Source organism: Rhodnius prolixus, unplaced genomic scaffold (genome assembly GCF_049639745.1).
Source record: "Rhodnius prolixus isolate KJV_2025 unplaced genomic scaffold, Rpr scaffold_8, whole genome shotgun sequence".
Lineage (NCBI taxonomy): Eukaryota > Metazoa > Arthropoda > Insecta > Hemiptera > Reduviidae > Rhodnius > Rhodnius prolixus.
Window position 1 is genome coordinate 29,500,459 of NW_027411593.1, and position 16,402 is coordinate 29,516,860.

The 16,402-nt window shown below is 34.6% G+C and overlaps 1 protein-coding gene across 5 annotated transcripts in view; it reads right to left on the reverse strand.

Annotated features, from left to right (window-relative positions):
• The window catches only part of LOC141451120 (protein fem-1 homolog CG6966), a 357,494-nt gene that overhangs the window by 184,532 nt on the left and 156,560 nt on the right, over nucleotides 1-16,402 (reverse strand). For 2 of the 5 annotated variants that reach the window (XM_074122228.1, XM_074122229.1), the window contains one exon: nucleotides 16,060-16,101. The exons of the other annotated variants lie outside the window; for them this stretch is intronic. In XM_074122228.1, coding sequence (XP_073978329.1) covers nucleotides 16,060-16,101 — 42 coding nt within the window. The remainder of the gene's footprint in view (nucleotides 1-16,059; nucleotides 16,102-16,402) is intronic. 5 annotated transcript variants of the gene reach the window in all.

The following is a 16,402-nucleotide window of genomic DNA, read 5'->3' on the forward strand; positions in this document are numbered from 1 at the left end:
GTAAGATATTAGAGTGGAATGGATGGCAAGTTGGCAATGTCATTTAATGGCAACTGATGATGACATCAGGTGGCAAGGTTCAAGGACCTCTCTTTCAAAGACGATGACTTTTCTACTCAGAGAATATCCTTTCCTACATCTTTCATACAAATAATTTCTATTAACTAATTCAACAAGTCTTCGGATTCATTTAAAATTCGGTTGATTATATTTGGAAGCTATGAGAGAGTTTATATCGAAGTTGTATGTCGAACCAAATGTAAAGTTCTGGTGGTCCAAATAGCCTTTATTCGTAAAATATTACGAGCAATTTGTCGCTAAAGTTTAATTTCTTATAGTATATTACTTTATTCAAGATATCCTAGTCAGTCAAAATAAAGTATTTCCAATATTGTAGAATATTGTTTATCCTTTTTTGATGACTGAATCATTTATCTAACAGGATAAGAGCCAATTTCAGTCATAATTTTATATTATTTTGTGCCAAGCTTTCGGACCTGGGGACTAGATAATCTTTTAACAGTAACAGACTATAATTTACATTAATTGGCTAAACTATGTACTAACCTAGAAGCAAAAATGTACATAATAATTGTAAACTGTGTTTTTTGTGTATGAAATTAATGTACATTTCGATCTATTACTGTAAAAAATATGTTCCACAGCCCTTTTGATGTGACATACTCCCCAGGTTGTAAAACATAATACAAAATAATAACTGAAAATGGCAATAACTTTTCTTCCTTTTGTATCTCCGAGATCCGTTATTTGGGACACTGAGTTAAACAATCAATTTCCAATTATAATCGAATTAATTTCCTTATATTTCATTTTTGAACTGTCACACAATGAATTTTTGGAATATTTACAAAAGATTTACGAAATTTTGCAATAAACTGATTGACTTACAATTAGTGAGTAATTAGTATTAGGTATTTCTTTATCATGAACATTAAAAGTTTAAAGTAGAGAGAGGAATTGGTGAATAAACCAGCTCTAAAGAAGTGAATTATAAAACATGTAGTTAACAGTGATTTATAGACCTACAAATCCTAGCTACTATAAACCCACAATATTTTGTGAACAATTTTAGATTTACTAGCTTTATATTTAGCCTTGGAATGCTAAAAAAAAGGCTTTTAAACGAAAAATTGGTTACGTTTTTGTTTTTAATCTTCCTTTCCCCGTAATCCGAGGGGCACTATTTATATTTTGAGCCTAATAATAAAAAGAACAGTAATTTGACATTGAAAATGACTTTATTGTTTTTCAAAACATTCTCCTTTACGATCTATATACTTCTGCATACGTTCGAACCACTTGTCAAAGCTATTTTTCCATTCCGCTTGAGATACCTCCAAAACATGGTTTTTGAATGCATCAACAGCTTCTTCTGCCGACGAAAATCGTTGTTTACGTAATTTATTCTTGACGTTCGGAAACAAAAAGAAGTCATTTGGTGCCAAATCAGGACTGTACAGCGGATGACCCATTAATTCCATTTTTTGAGTGCTCAAATAGTCGGTTGTTAGACGAGATGTGTGACAGCTGGCATTGTCTTGATGAAGAATGATCCGACGGCGCTTGTTTGTTTTCCTTATTTCATCGAAGACTTCCGGCAAATAAATGGTTGTGTACCATTCAGAATTGACCGTTCTACGTTCCTCTAAAGGCACTCTTGCCACATGACCAGTTTTTCCGAAAAACAGGCGACCATTTGTTTCGAAGTGCTTCGAGCACGAACAACTTTTGTTGGATTTGGTTCATCTTGAAACACCCATACAGTCGACTGCTGTTTAGTTTCCGGCGAATACGCATATATCCATGATTCGTCACCTGTTACAATCTTATACACGTCTTTTGAAGCACCGCCATTGTATTTCTTAAGCATTTGTTTGCACCAATCGACACGAGCATCTTTTTGAGATTTTGTCAGATTACGTGGGATCCAACGAGAACAAACCTTTTTCACGGCTAAATAATCATGCAATATTTTATATATGCTGGTGGAACTAATGCCTAAGGTTGCCTCAATCTCACAGTATGTCACATCTTACATTATTAGTTTTTGCACAGCATCAGTGTTTCTGACACAACAACTGATTTTGAACGACCTTCACGACTTTCGTCGGTGAGCGAACGACGACCACGATTGAATTCGTTATACCAGCGTTTCACTGTGGCAAAGGATGGGGCTTTATCGCCAAAAGTGGAAGTAAGTTGATCGATGCACTCCTGTCTTGATAATCCACGTCGAAAGTCGTAATAAATCATTGCACGAAAATTTTTCACGAGTTAATTCCATTTTTTCGCTGAGACACAATTTTCAAGTGACTGTAAACAACACAAATCGCGCTCAAATAACAAAACGTTCTGAAGAAGGTTATGGTCAAAAATGTCAAACTTTCAAGAGGAAACGTCGGATAGCACCTGACAACACTCAGTGTTGCCAAGGCTCAAAATATAAGTCGTGCCCCTACAGTAGTACGTTTCCACTTGAAAGTTTGACATTTGTAGGATAAAGGATAGAAAAGTTACGGCCGTTTTTATGGTGAAAAACGCGAATATCGACAGAAAAGTTAAAAATGCAAATATCTTGGACACTATTGAGAATAGGACCAAAGTGAAGAGAATATTTTTTGTTGCATTTGAGCTGCTGAATCACCTCCCGAAGTTTTTCATCCTCTCCTCCTGAATATAAATTATGTAATTGAACAAAATAAAAAGTTAGAATACCTTGTTCGCTCCTATGAGAATCATAAGGACTCGAATTATATGGTACATATATAAAACCTTCCAATTCTGAATCCTAAGAACCATAGCAAACGTCCCATTTTATGTTTTCAACCTCACCATCCACACAGACCTAAATATTCTTTCTCAGGCAGACTTAGTCCAATCCTGCTACTTAAAATTCCAAGCCACATTAGCTTCCCATTACAATCCTCTAATCAGCTTTCGCTCGCCCAGAACACTCCCGACTAATCCTCCACACAAACTCAGGATGCGCGTCGATGGTCCCGTGACCATTAAACCACCTATCCTCCCAGCTTGTCTTGACATGTCTGCAGTAAAAGCTGCTGACTAATCGCTACCAAATACTTGATCGCCGACCACGTTATACCACGCTAATCCATATAGTGTACATATATATATGCGCTTGTATGTATTGTATATTCTCACTTCTTCAGGATTTTTGCTTGTTGCACCATTGTATGCAGTTGTGAAATACGTAAATAGAATAAAAAAAGATCTTTTAGCAAGTTAATTGCAATAAAGTAATAATTAAACCAATAATAATGAACATATGTATTTTCTATTAAGAACAAATACTTATATGAAAAGTTAAGCAAAGATATCTGAACTCTAATACTTCCAAGAGATATTATTTGACAAAAAAAATTGGGTAGAATTTTTTAAATTGAGAATGTAAAGGCAATTATTGCGTAGATAAACTCTTATTGATTTCCATTTTAAGAGTTAACTGTTCATAGCTGTTTGATGCTATTACTTCCTGCAGATGCTATCACCAATCACATAAACAACGGTAATAAAAAAGAACGAATATGGTAAAAGTCATAAAAATCTTAACAAATCAATCAAGATACATAATAATCATAAAAAATCAGCGATATATAAATGATTAAAATATCTTTTCCTATAAATAAATAGAATTTTATGTAGAAATCTGTACCAACAGTAATATGATCGTTCTATTCAATAAATATTATTGAGATGGCATTGCTGTTTGAGATAAAAGCGTTGGCAATTAAACGGTACAGCAGAAAATATCGGTGTACCACAATATTTAAACCTTAAATTCAACAGAAAATTATCTTAATCAAGAAAACATCATGATGAAATCATGTTAGCCGTTCATTTTTTCAGAATCGGGTAATTACATATCGAAACATTTGTGCTGCTCAAGAGAGATCAGGTTACCGTAATTAGTTAATTAATAATTCAATACATTATGTAATTATAGTTAATGTAGCTGTAATGTAATGTAAGTTGCAAGTTGGATGATACACCTTTAAAAATTTAGAAATTTTGTATCCATCATTTTACAAACGAAATATTTTTTTACCATTACAATAATATTTTTATTGCAAAGTAGCGGCGGGTTCCTATTTTGTACCAAAATATTTCTTTATTTAGGTGCTACGGTAGCCGAGTGGTTAAGAGGCGAGGCCTGTAAAGCTAATACCACACGCTTGACCAAAAATGAAATCGTGTGAAGTGTTGCAAGGACGGTTTGCAGCTGTTCCAGAAGAATCCGCAGGACTTTAAGCGTCGTTTCGTCACTGTGGATGAAACATGGATACATCACAACACTCCTGAGACCAAAGAACAATCTAAACAATGGGTTACCAAGGGGGAATCTGCGCCAAAAAAGGCGAAGACCGTTCCTTCGGCCGGAAAGATTATGGCGACTGTCTTTTGGGATTCGCAAGGAATAATCCTCATCGACTATCTGGAAAAGGGTAAAACTATTACAGGTGCATATTATTCATCGTTATTGGACCGTTTGAAAACCGAGCTGCAAGAAAAACGCCCACGATTGGCCCACAAAAAAGTCCTTTTCCATCACGACAACGCACCAGCTCACACCTCAGCAGTTGTGGTCGCAAAATTAATAGAAATAGGGTTCCAACTCGTTTCACATCCCCCCTATTCTCCAGACTTGGCTCCCTCGGACTACTATTTGTTCCCCAATATGAAGAAATGGCTGGCGGGAAAAAGATTTTGTTCAAACGAGGAGGTGATTGCAGAAACGAATGGCTATTTTTCAGACTTGGACAAATCCTATTATTCGGAAGGGATCAACAAACTAGAGCAGCGTTGGACGAAGTGTTTAAGCCTAAAAGGAGACTATGTTGAAAAATAAAAAAGGTTTACCCCAAAAAATTAAGTAGTTTTTATTTTTGCACGGACTTTTCAAACGACCCTCGTATGTATTGTGGTACTGGGTTCGATTCCCGGTCTTAGGCCTTGGATTTTATTTAACATGGTTAATTAAAAGAAATTTACAGTAAACTATGTTTGCTAGACGGCACCGTCCAGGGCATCTATAATTGATACTTGGACATATAGCCCGCATGGAAAAATAGGCATTTCTGTTCGATCCTCGAAAAGATGTGCGGCCCCACGCCTATGATTTTTCGTGTGTCTCTGGTCGCGCCGCCAGTCTACAGTTGGCAGAACTGGAGAAAAGGAAGGAGTTGGGGCTCCAGCTTGTGCTGGGACCATGAGCCAGTTACCCGGGGGCTTCTCAACGGTTACGAAGTCTGTGTCACCTTGTATGTCAGTTCCGCCAAGTCCAGCCATGATCAAGATGTCGTCCTGCTACACCGGCGTGTAGGTCCCCTGTCCTGTGTCTCCTTGAAGACTTTAATATTTAATGGCCATTAATGTCGTGAAGTTTGTGTCAAGGTTAATAATTGTTGTAATAGCAAAGGAACATAAATTGTAATCAAAAGCCTAGCACGTGCTAATTGTAATTGTATGTCTCGTAAGGTACCAAATTGTAAGTCTGCATTTATATCGTTTGTGGTTTAAACCTCTCTACTATGTGTACGTGTACAACTGAATTAATTGTAAATATATAAATATTTTCTCATTTAAGGTATTCTGAGTGTTTCCTTTATTTTATGTTATTCTTATTTTCAGTCTGCTCACCCAAATTGCCCTGGAAGGTCTACTATTGTCGCTCAGCCATATCAACTATTTTTCAATTACTTTACTTTTTTTTTTATATCTTTGTTTCTCATCCCTGACTTTTTTAAGATTAGCGTGTTTGGCAAGTATTAAGATATTTGTTAGTTTTCTTTAATTTATTTACCCCCTTTAAAATGCTTATCTGCAAATATTCTCTATCACATGTAGTTTCCAAGATATAGTGTTGTTAGTCAGAAGGTCAAAAATGTAAGGAACCTTTCTCTAGGTTACAAAACAGGGAAGTTTAGCCAAAAAATAACAATTTATAAGGAAACGTGTACAATTTTACAGTTTTACTCTACTTAATAACAGATTAGAAGAAGTTAAAAATATTCATGAAGTTTTTGCAACATCTACGCCCTGTGGAAAAACAAAAAAATCTGAAATTCTAACAAACAACCCAATTAAGAAATGTACTCATTCCTATCACCATCGCAAATCTCTTTCAAAGATGTCTTAACTATGTGTGTGTTTGTCGGCCCACAATTCTCTCTGGTCTCGCACAGTGTATCAAGACAAGGCTGTGTGAAAGGTGACGCCCAAAAAAAGATTTACAATGCAAGAAAGTAATCTGAAGCTAAGTATTAAATAATTCTATTCATTTGCTGGGTGAAGGAAGGCCCAAAATTATTTTTAAGCTCTAGCCGGAAACCAAAGAAATAAAATCCTTATCATATTCTAGTAGATTTCACTTCAAATAAATCTTTCGGAGTTTAAATATAAATATAGAGAAATATTCAATTAGGAAATCTAACAAGATATAAGTTACCTAATTTAGCTTATCTTAAGAGAAGGGAAAAAATAAATATGAATGTTTGGCAGTGCAACCATTCACGGGGGTGGAGATGATGTCGTAAGATTTGTGCAATTAAAATGATTTAAGGAAACAGGTGTAATTCTGTTGCAGGAAACCAATAGAACCAACAACAACCCCAATTGATGTTTGTGTATATTTTTAGAACTCTGTTGGCCTAGAAGGCCGTTGTCTTTAAATAAATTTTCAAAAATGTAATGTTTAATTTTTTGGATTATAACTAGTTATTATTTATAATGTTAGATAAACGTTCCCACGCTATCACTTTAAATTGCATAAGAATATCGACAGCAGCCATTATTCAACTTCCTAAAAAAAATTATTTAATATTATGCCAGCAGTGTCTATCTTAATTGCATGATTACAATGGATGTAAAAATTGGAGCTATATAACTGATTTTTTTTAACCGAAGCATCACGCAAGTCTATCATCATAGCTCATCAGATATTGATTATAAGTTCAGTGTAGAGAATTTGACTTCCAAGTTTTTGACGTGAATACGTCTTTAAATTTGCTATCATATGGTGGCAATCCAAAAAAACTAATGATAACAAAATCGGGGGATACAGTTTGGCGTTGTAGTTTCGAATCTATCGTCAACATCCAAAATTAAATTAGACCACTGGATAGCTAAAGGATCAAAGAATTCATTACGATAAGCGAGGACAGTGACGAATCGCGCGCGATGGAGGGGGAAGCGGCGCCATTTTGAGATCATTTTGCTGCGTATCGAGATTTGCAATTTGTATAACTTTTGACTCGGAGAAGCTACGATGTTCGTTTAAGTTTTAATCGTCAGCTGTCGTCACAATCTATCGATTGTATATAAAACATTAGTATAAAATAGTGACAGTGAATATAATAAGGAGTTTGAATAAAAAAATATTATCAACAATATATAATGTCGGCCTATACTCGTCGAAAAGCCAAAACCAAATACAGAGATCGTATACGGTTGGAAAGGGCTTCTCAAGTACAATCGAATGGTAATAATAAAACACCATATGACCGAGTCAAGCTGTGCCGGGAACGTAAAAGAATGAATGCGGCCGAGCAGATCAACGACGGTGTCAGTACATCTGCAGCTGGGGCGGTTGAAATTATGCAAGTGGATGATGAAATCGCTTCTACATGGACAACGGACTGTATGGGCATAGTTTGTGTTCGATTGTCGATTTGTTTCCTTGATTTCATCCTAAATACATAAATAAAAATATTTTATATAAAAAATTTAACCCGTTAGGTAAACGTATTCACGTACAACACACGGCCGTGTCCATGACACAGACACACGTTTTTTTGGTCGCTAACGGTTAGTAGTGACATAAAATTTTGTCTAAATCAAATTCAACCTTTGATTTCCTGTCAGAAGTGGTTAAAAAAAAAAATAAACTTGCGTGCTGAGACTGATAAATTCATCGATATTACCTAGAATTGTAGACCTAATCACGTTTTCAATTTGAGAAATAATAAAGTTGTTTTAAGTCTTGTGTTAGTCATTTGTGTACAAATCATCTGCAGTATCTAGATTTGTAAGTAAGTTATTTATATGTAAATTTCAATTTTAGGACTACCGTTCAATTTAGTATTACAATGCAAATGCCATGAGGGCTAAGTTTGCTACACGAACTTGTCAGTCATTCTATTAATGGTCCAAACTTTAAAGAAAGCTAATGAATAAATTATTATAGAACATCATATTGTATCTAAAGCCATCTTTTAACTTCTTGCTTAAGGCCATATTCAACGTTGTCTATCATCCAATGATTAAGATACGATGCATATGCTTCTCTAGAATTCAACTTGAGTAAAACAAAGTAAAGTAATCGCCTATTTTTTTTTCCAGGCCCCTCTAACAAAACCTTACTACTTTGTAACCACTACACCAAAACCCACCTGAATATTCAACTTGTAACAATATTAAATTGCATGAACTGATTAGTGATATAGAACAATTTGGTTTGTAATAACATGCAGCTAGCTGTTCACATCATTTCCGTTTTTATTTTCGTGATATGACGCAACCTGCCAAACATGAAGGTCTATCTTAAGGTTAGATTAGGTTAGTTATGATTTGGCATTTCATAAAAATAAAGTTTAAACTACACTTGAATATTTATAAAAGAAAAACAAAAAAATTAGATAACTATTTTGGAATTAAAGAAAAACCAGATTTAAACTAGTAGTCCACATTTAGGGAATGAAAGCAAAATTCGAATTATTGTCATTCAAACCAAAATAGCGGCGACGCACAGAACGTATGCACCGGGCTACAGAGTAAATGAAATGGTGCTCAATATTTCCGTCTTTGATTGAGCTCGTATTCAAAGATTATCTTCCATTTAATCCCCCACCAAACACCATTATCTCAACGTTTGTTGGTGACACAACTATTCGAAAATAGATCCAGTTCAAGACATTGTGAGTTTACCAAAAATAATCACTTAAATCTTCTGAAACTTGGTTTCACAGACGGAACAATAACGAACATAATCTGTAAACGTAAAAATTATTTTAAGGAAATGTGTTAGTTCCCATAATCACCTAAATGAAATTACTACTATTACCAGATGAGAGAGCAATACTTGAAACTGTACAAGTGACCAACCTGGAACCCGGATAACAGACGGAAACCTCAAGACATGGACAGACGTTTCATTACTACATTCCAGACTATTTGTGGTCTACCCACGTTAAATACTTAGGCCTAACTTTGGACAACAAACTGACTTACTAAACACGTTCAGGACAAAGTAAACGCAGGCAAACTTTGTCTACACGACTATTATTTCCTCTACTTTCCAAGTGACTACCAAATGACTGTGACCAACAAACCTCCTCCTCTACAAAGTAGTCATTAGGCCTGTGTTGCTCTACCCCTGCTCTGCCTGGAATCCTGACTTGTAGTAGCAACATCAAGAAACTCCAGGACAACGCAAACAAAATTTCTGAGACTAGCGACTGACTCTCCATGACGCACTAGAATTGACTCACTCCACTAGACTGCGTCCATTATATCCCTGTACACTCCTATATCCAAAATCGTCTGCTGAAACTCCTTTACATCCTAGACTGTCCTAATCCACTCTGTTGCGACATAGCCTCCTACAGATCCTTCTATAACGTACAGACACAAAAGAATAAAACAGATACTCCTCTAACTCTCTACACTAGCTGCAGGTTTTTCCTCTCCTTTTTTCCCTGCATTCCTATCCTGCTCACTTAACCTTTCTAATAGCACTATTATGAAGGTTTTGTTCATTACACTTCACTTGTTTATTTTTTGTACAGTCGAACCTCTCAATAACGGACACTAACGGGGGAAAGCAAAGTGGCCGCTGTTTGGAGGTGGCCGTTAGAAGAAGGTAGGCAAATTTCATAATGAAAAATATGGGTTTTTTCCAAACATCTATTCAAAAATTGTTTATTGTTATTAGATTTAAAAACGAATAATTGCATAATTATTTAGCTATATGATATGCATCAAGTTAGAAAAATAGAACAAACCTTTGGGCAAGTTGACGATGGCTCGATATGGTTTTTGCAAAATCTTCCAACATATTTATTTTCTCTTCTAGAGTTAACCACTTTCGTTTGGGAGACATATCGGAAAAAATGATATTGTTCGTCCAAAGTTATATTGAAAAATGATTAAAATGGTACAAGATGTATGGAGCTTATATAGGATACTTTAGGAAAAACCAGAAAAAAAAACAAAAACTTGAGAGGGGATAATTCTTTTGATAACCGCGTTAAACGAACTTTTAATAAAAAGGTGGACGTTAGTGGGAGGTGTAACATATAATCAGTTCCCCAAAATCAATGTTCGCGGTCGCTATGTAGAGTGTCCGTTAGACGGAGGTTCTTTTATATAGAAAGTGTATAGGGGTAAAACAGGGAAATCCAAAAACTGCCCATAAATGGAGGTGGTCCCTAGTGAGAGTGTCCTTTATGGGAGGCTCGACTGTATTATTGTTTTATTGAAATAAATATTTATTCTATTTCTATTCTATTTCCAGACTATTTGACCGCAGATCAAATCTTGATTTGAATCTCAAACTAAATATCCACAAAACACTGTTAAGATCGATATGGGCACACATAGAGCAAAAGTATGGGATCCAACCAAACATTGCAATTCTAAACGCATTTAATCATTAAAAATCCCCCCAAAAGAATCTTTAATGGACAATATTACGTTTCAAAACCATGCTATAATCCATAAAATCCATAAATTAGGTAAATATTTTTGTAAATTTTCGTTACATTATACATATTCATTGTAATATAATTAATTGGTAATATAATTGTTAATACTGTAAATATGTTCCACAGCCATGAAGATGGACCTAGTTCCTAGGTCGAAAGCTCGGCACAATAAAGTTTATAATGACTGAAACTGGCATTAATTTTTCATCCTATTGAAACTATGATTCAATCACCAAAAATAATGAACAGTAATAACATAAAATCCTTCTTTACTCGTGTTATTTTAATCAATGATTAATGAAATCCTGATATCGCTAATTTCAGAGCCAACAATCTGAACTCTAAATCTGGACGCTCTACTATAGCTCCTAGCATCTTACCTACCAGGAAAATCCTACTCGTGCCTTGAATCGGAAGTGACTAAGAAATCTCTTGAAGTAAATAATCACCAAATCACTCCGAAATATTCTCAGAGTGTTTCTCTCACTTTATGATTTCTCTCACACTCTTCTGTTGTAAATATATTGCTAATAAAAGAGGGAGAAGGATAAATAAACGCAAAAAGCGGTGGTTACAAAAAATAAAATAAAGATAGATAACTAAGGATGGCCAAATATGCTGTGCGACAGTTGACAGTGAAGAATTAGCGTTCACAAGAAACGGTCAAGGTGAGCTCGTTTTGGTGGTACAGACGCTGGTAAGAACTGCCGTCAACTTGACCTCCCTTAGGCTGCTTTATCATTAGTTTGGCCACGCCGACGGAACTGTGTATTCAAGTAACAAGGCCAAATAAACCTATTAATAAATTACCACAACTTTAATTTACATTCATAGAGAAACTTTTTATAAAAAAAATGTTCGCAAATAAAAAAAAAAAAAAAAAGCAATTCTCGATGAAATTTTTAACCGAGCTAACAGAATTAAGAATTAATAAGCGCAGAGAAGTCTGCAGTTCAATAGAAGGGAAATTGTGTGCAATTTTCTCTTTTTGCAGGAACTTGATCAAACTGGAATACATTGATGAACCTTTATCATGCCCACTTTATTTTACTTATTTCCCTTAGTTACTTTATTTACTTGCTTTATTATTCATTTGGCTGCCTTTCCCTCATTTCTAGCTGAGTTTTTCCATCATTTTCTTTGCCATGCCAAAGTCAAAATGGCAGCTCTCCATTTCTTTTCCAATGCTCGCTCCACTATCTGCAGATTTCTACCCCATTTTCCTTTTTTAACCTTCCGCTCGTGTTATAGTTATTATTATTTTTTTTAATCAACTTTTCCTTTAATTTTTTAATAAAATTAACCCATTTATTTCCGTTTTATTTAAAACTCCATTAAGCACCAAAAACTATCGAATCAAATCCTGGGATAAAACGTTTGGATTAATTCTTTGTTGCACTTAGGCGAACTAATGACTGTATATATCCTAAAAATGCAGTTTTCCGACAGTAATTATTCGAGTACGTAGTCAGTGAGCTACTATTTGATTTAGAATGGTTAAAAAAGCTTTTGCTAGTATAATAAAATTGCAATAATATTAAAGTTTATGAACATAAATATTAGTTAGCATATTTTGTTTTGTTTTTTTAAAATCTTTTATTGAAATTTGCGACTGAAACGGTTGTTGCAACAAGCAAATATGATATAATAAAATGTCGTGAATGAAGATAGGAGAAGGCACCCAATGGCGACACTCCATTAACGTGAATAGATGCACTATACTACTCTTATGAGGAGAGTAGATCTCGGAGCCATATTCTCTTCCAATCTCCTTGGAGGATTACCTGGTAATGTGGAAGAAGATAAGTGTTCAATTAAATGTGATTAGGATGAGCTGCTGTAAAGGAATGAAATTTTAAGAAACGAGTGTTAGTAAGGTCGTTAATTAAAGGGATTTTGAGATCATTATGAATGGTGAGGTTAGAAATATAGAATGGAGCGTTAAGTAGATAACAACAGGTATAAGAGTCTTTTGTTTTGTAGGTTGAGTTTAGATCGTTTGTCAAGTAGTCTGGCGAGAAGTTTGTAGCGTTGGTTAGTTTCTTTCTTGTCTTTTCAGTCTAGTATGGGGCATATTTTTCAAATAAATAATGAACTATAAAAAAAAATGGCATTAATTAGAGACCAGAAGAGCAGTACCTAGTTCTTTCACCTTGCGTAACTCGGAGATGCAGCCGTGCATTACAGCACTACCGTGCGTAACCATGTAACTGAAATGGAAAGGCAGAGAGTGGCTAATTTATTATGCCTACCTAACCTACACAAATCGGAATATTTTTCCTTTTATACCTTTTAAATCAGTTTAATCTTTTGTAATTATGTAGGATTTTATACAGTGGTTATACCCGGAACGAAAATCTAATGTGTTTAGGGTGAAAATAGACCTTGTTTGCTTACCTAAAGGGCCCTGGTTAATAACTCCTGGCAAGGCTTTCAACAGGCTTATTAGTCAAACATACCTCCCAGACTTTTACACAGGATGAAGTATAAGCACAAGGCAGGTTTTATTTAAGGCAGTCAGGAGATAAGTTGTCCAGCAGTTAAACAATTGCATGTCGCGCAGGTCAGAATTTTTTAAGTCGTTATGGTCGGTGAGGTTTGAGATGTAAAAGGAAGCATTTACTATGATATGAAGGATTTTCGGATTGTAAGGATTGAATGCAGTAGAGGTTTGTGCGTTTCGCAGTACCGTACAGTTCTAGTCCATAAGTGTACATGGCAGCTAGTAGGGGAGAGGGGCACATTTGAACAGAATTTTCATTTTCTGTTACAGAGTGCACAGAATCGTATTATTGAACCTTTTTATTTTGTTTTCTACAACTTTCAAGTCTTCTTAACAGATCTATATCAATAAACAGTCGGTACTTTACATACATATCTATATTTTTTTAATTTAAAAATGTTGTGTCAAATGTTAATATCTGCCCCACTGGTGGGGTAGCTTTGAACACAATATAAAATAGAAAGAAATGATACTACTTTACTCTGAATCTACCTTCTATCAGTTATTTCTCTCACTACTACATTACTTTCTCTTTTAAACCGCTGAAATCTAGTTCAAAAATCAAGAATGACTCAGTTCGGGATGTTGTACCCGAAGTGTGATGGGTTTAGGAAGTTTGAACAAAATATTCGGTTTGTTGCGCTTCTTAATGTAGCTTCGGACCACTTTCCCCTTCTCTGCGATTAAACAAAAAAAAGTCACAAACTTGCAGGTCGATAGGGCACATTTTAACTGAGATGTTGAAATGTGGCCCCTCTCCTTCCATAAAAGAAAATATAATATCCAACACTGTTTGCAAGCAAATAGACTTTTGTAAATACTAGATTTAAAAATACGAATTCCAAATGTTAATAAGGACTAACAATACTTACACCTTGTCCACTACAATACAGTTCTAAAGCTATAACAAAAATTTTACTTCCACCTTACGAAATATAACAGTCCTCAATTCAGACTTTACGAACAATGAAAACGAAGGAAAACTCTGTCACTAATACGAGACCGAATCAGTAATACTCGTACAACAGGTCTACCTCAAAATATGGAGAAAATTACCAATCATAATGTTTTAAATATTTGGCGAGAAATTAAAACTGTTCAAGTGTGCCCCCTCTCCACTACTATGTTGTGTAATTGTTATTTTTTGGGCAAAGTGAGTTTGGAGCGATTGTCTAATAGTCCCTTTACAACATTCTGTATCTATAATTCATTACAATTCGTTTGAGTACTAAATTTGTTTTCAAGTTTGGTGTAAAAATCAAGTTCACGTAAAACAGTGACTGAAAAACATTATAAAAGTACTATATTTAATAATTACTGTTTGAAATTTCAGCTCCATAAATACATATAACGGTAATAATCCATTATTTAGCGACTGCAGAAAAATAACATGCAGGTGTTAAATGAAGAATTACGTGTGCAATATCTGTCAGGTGAATCACTGCATTTTGAAATAAACACGTAAGCGGCAATAATAATTTACCTATTTAAAAAATACCTTAGCCAGTAGTTAGTCACAATAGTTTACACAGCTAATAGTTTTGTAAGTTGGTTAGCGTTTCATGAACACTTCTTACAGGTGAGATAAGTGTGGATATCTCATGTAAGCAGATGGAGATAGAAGATAACTGGTAAACCGCATTAACTAATAATGAAACTATCTCCAAACAATGTGGAAATCCGATGTCAATAATGGAACCACACTTCTGACTATTAAACAACTGCCCGTCCCATCTGTAACCTAAATTACAAACAGGATAGCAGCAACAAACTGCTTCTAATCCAGGTGGAAGGACATATTTTTTTTATTTTCTTTTACACATTTAATCCTTAATCATTTTTTAATAGGTAATAAACACGTGCACCAACTGAGATGGAGCTATAGAGGAGAGTAAACCCTCTCTCTGCTGGTTCAGACATGCCCGGGTTTTAAATTGGAATTTTCTTGGAAAAGTTGTAAAACTAATTAATATGCACAACTTTAAAGAAAACTGTAGAAGTCACTTCGAGAAAATCTAAATTAAAAAAAAAAAAACTGAAAAGTTAATCCAGTAAAGAGGCACTTATTGTCGCGTCCGATAATGGCACCTCATATTAAATTATAACTTCATATTTTTAATTTGTAAAAAACACATTTCTTCTTTTGACTCGGAGTACCTCAAAAGTAAAATTTGACACGATAGCAATATTTGCTTGCACTACAAAGATAGAAATAGAGAAATAATAATAAAATCATATAGTAAATTATAAATAATAAAATCTCTTGATTTAAGTAGCTATAACGGCCTGCACTAATTAACAAGCAGCCATTGCAATCCTGTAGAAGAGGGCGGGGCTGTGAGCATGGTTGCCATGAAAGTTTCAGCTTCTGATTGGCTAATCCAACCGCCCTTATTTTACACCTTTATCCATACAATCTGATTGGATATTTATTTAAAACAAATTATTACTTAGAAAAAATGAGGTTTAGATTTTTGTTTACTATGGTACTTTGGCTTTAATTAAATCTGGTTACCCTCATGTTGTTGAATAAATGAATAGTTGAAGAGATGAATGGTGATTGAATGTTGTTAATCCGAGTCCTAATAAATGATTCGTTAAAATGAAAAACTTAAAATACTCACAGCTGTATGACCCGAGATTTTTGGACTAGATCTAATAGGTTCAAGCAGACAGTATTTGAACTAAAAGACAATAACTAATTTAGGTGTTTTCATATTTTGAACCCTGTTAACTTTTGAGGCAAAAATGTGTCCATGTGATCAACAGCCACTAGCATATCTAACTATTATTACAATTAAAAATTTCGCTTACCAAAGTTGGTTGATTGTAATTGAGAAAACAATGAACACTAACCTGAAAAGTAAACAAAAATAGGAAATTAATTATTGTATTTCGGTTTATTTAATTAATTTTTTTAATTTATACTTTACTCTAAACTAGATGAAATTCAGCCCTAATACTAGTATCATCGATACTGAATACACTCTGAACTGAATAAAACGGAGATTTATTAAAACAGTATCGAACTACACTAGTTGAACATTCCGTTACAATAAAAGCTATAGAATAAAAAATATGACAACAAAATATAAGTAATATTTTTAAAGAGAAAGAGTTTAGACTCAATTAGTGTGCAAATGGTATGTAACGGTCA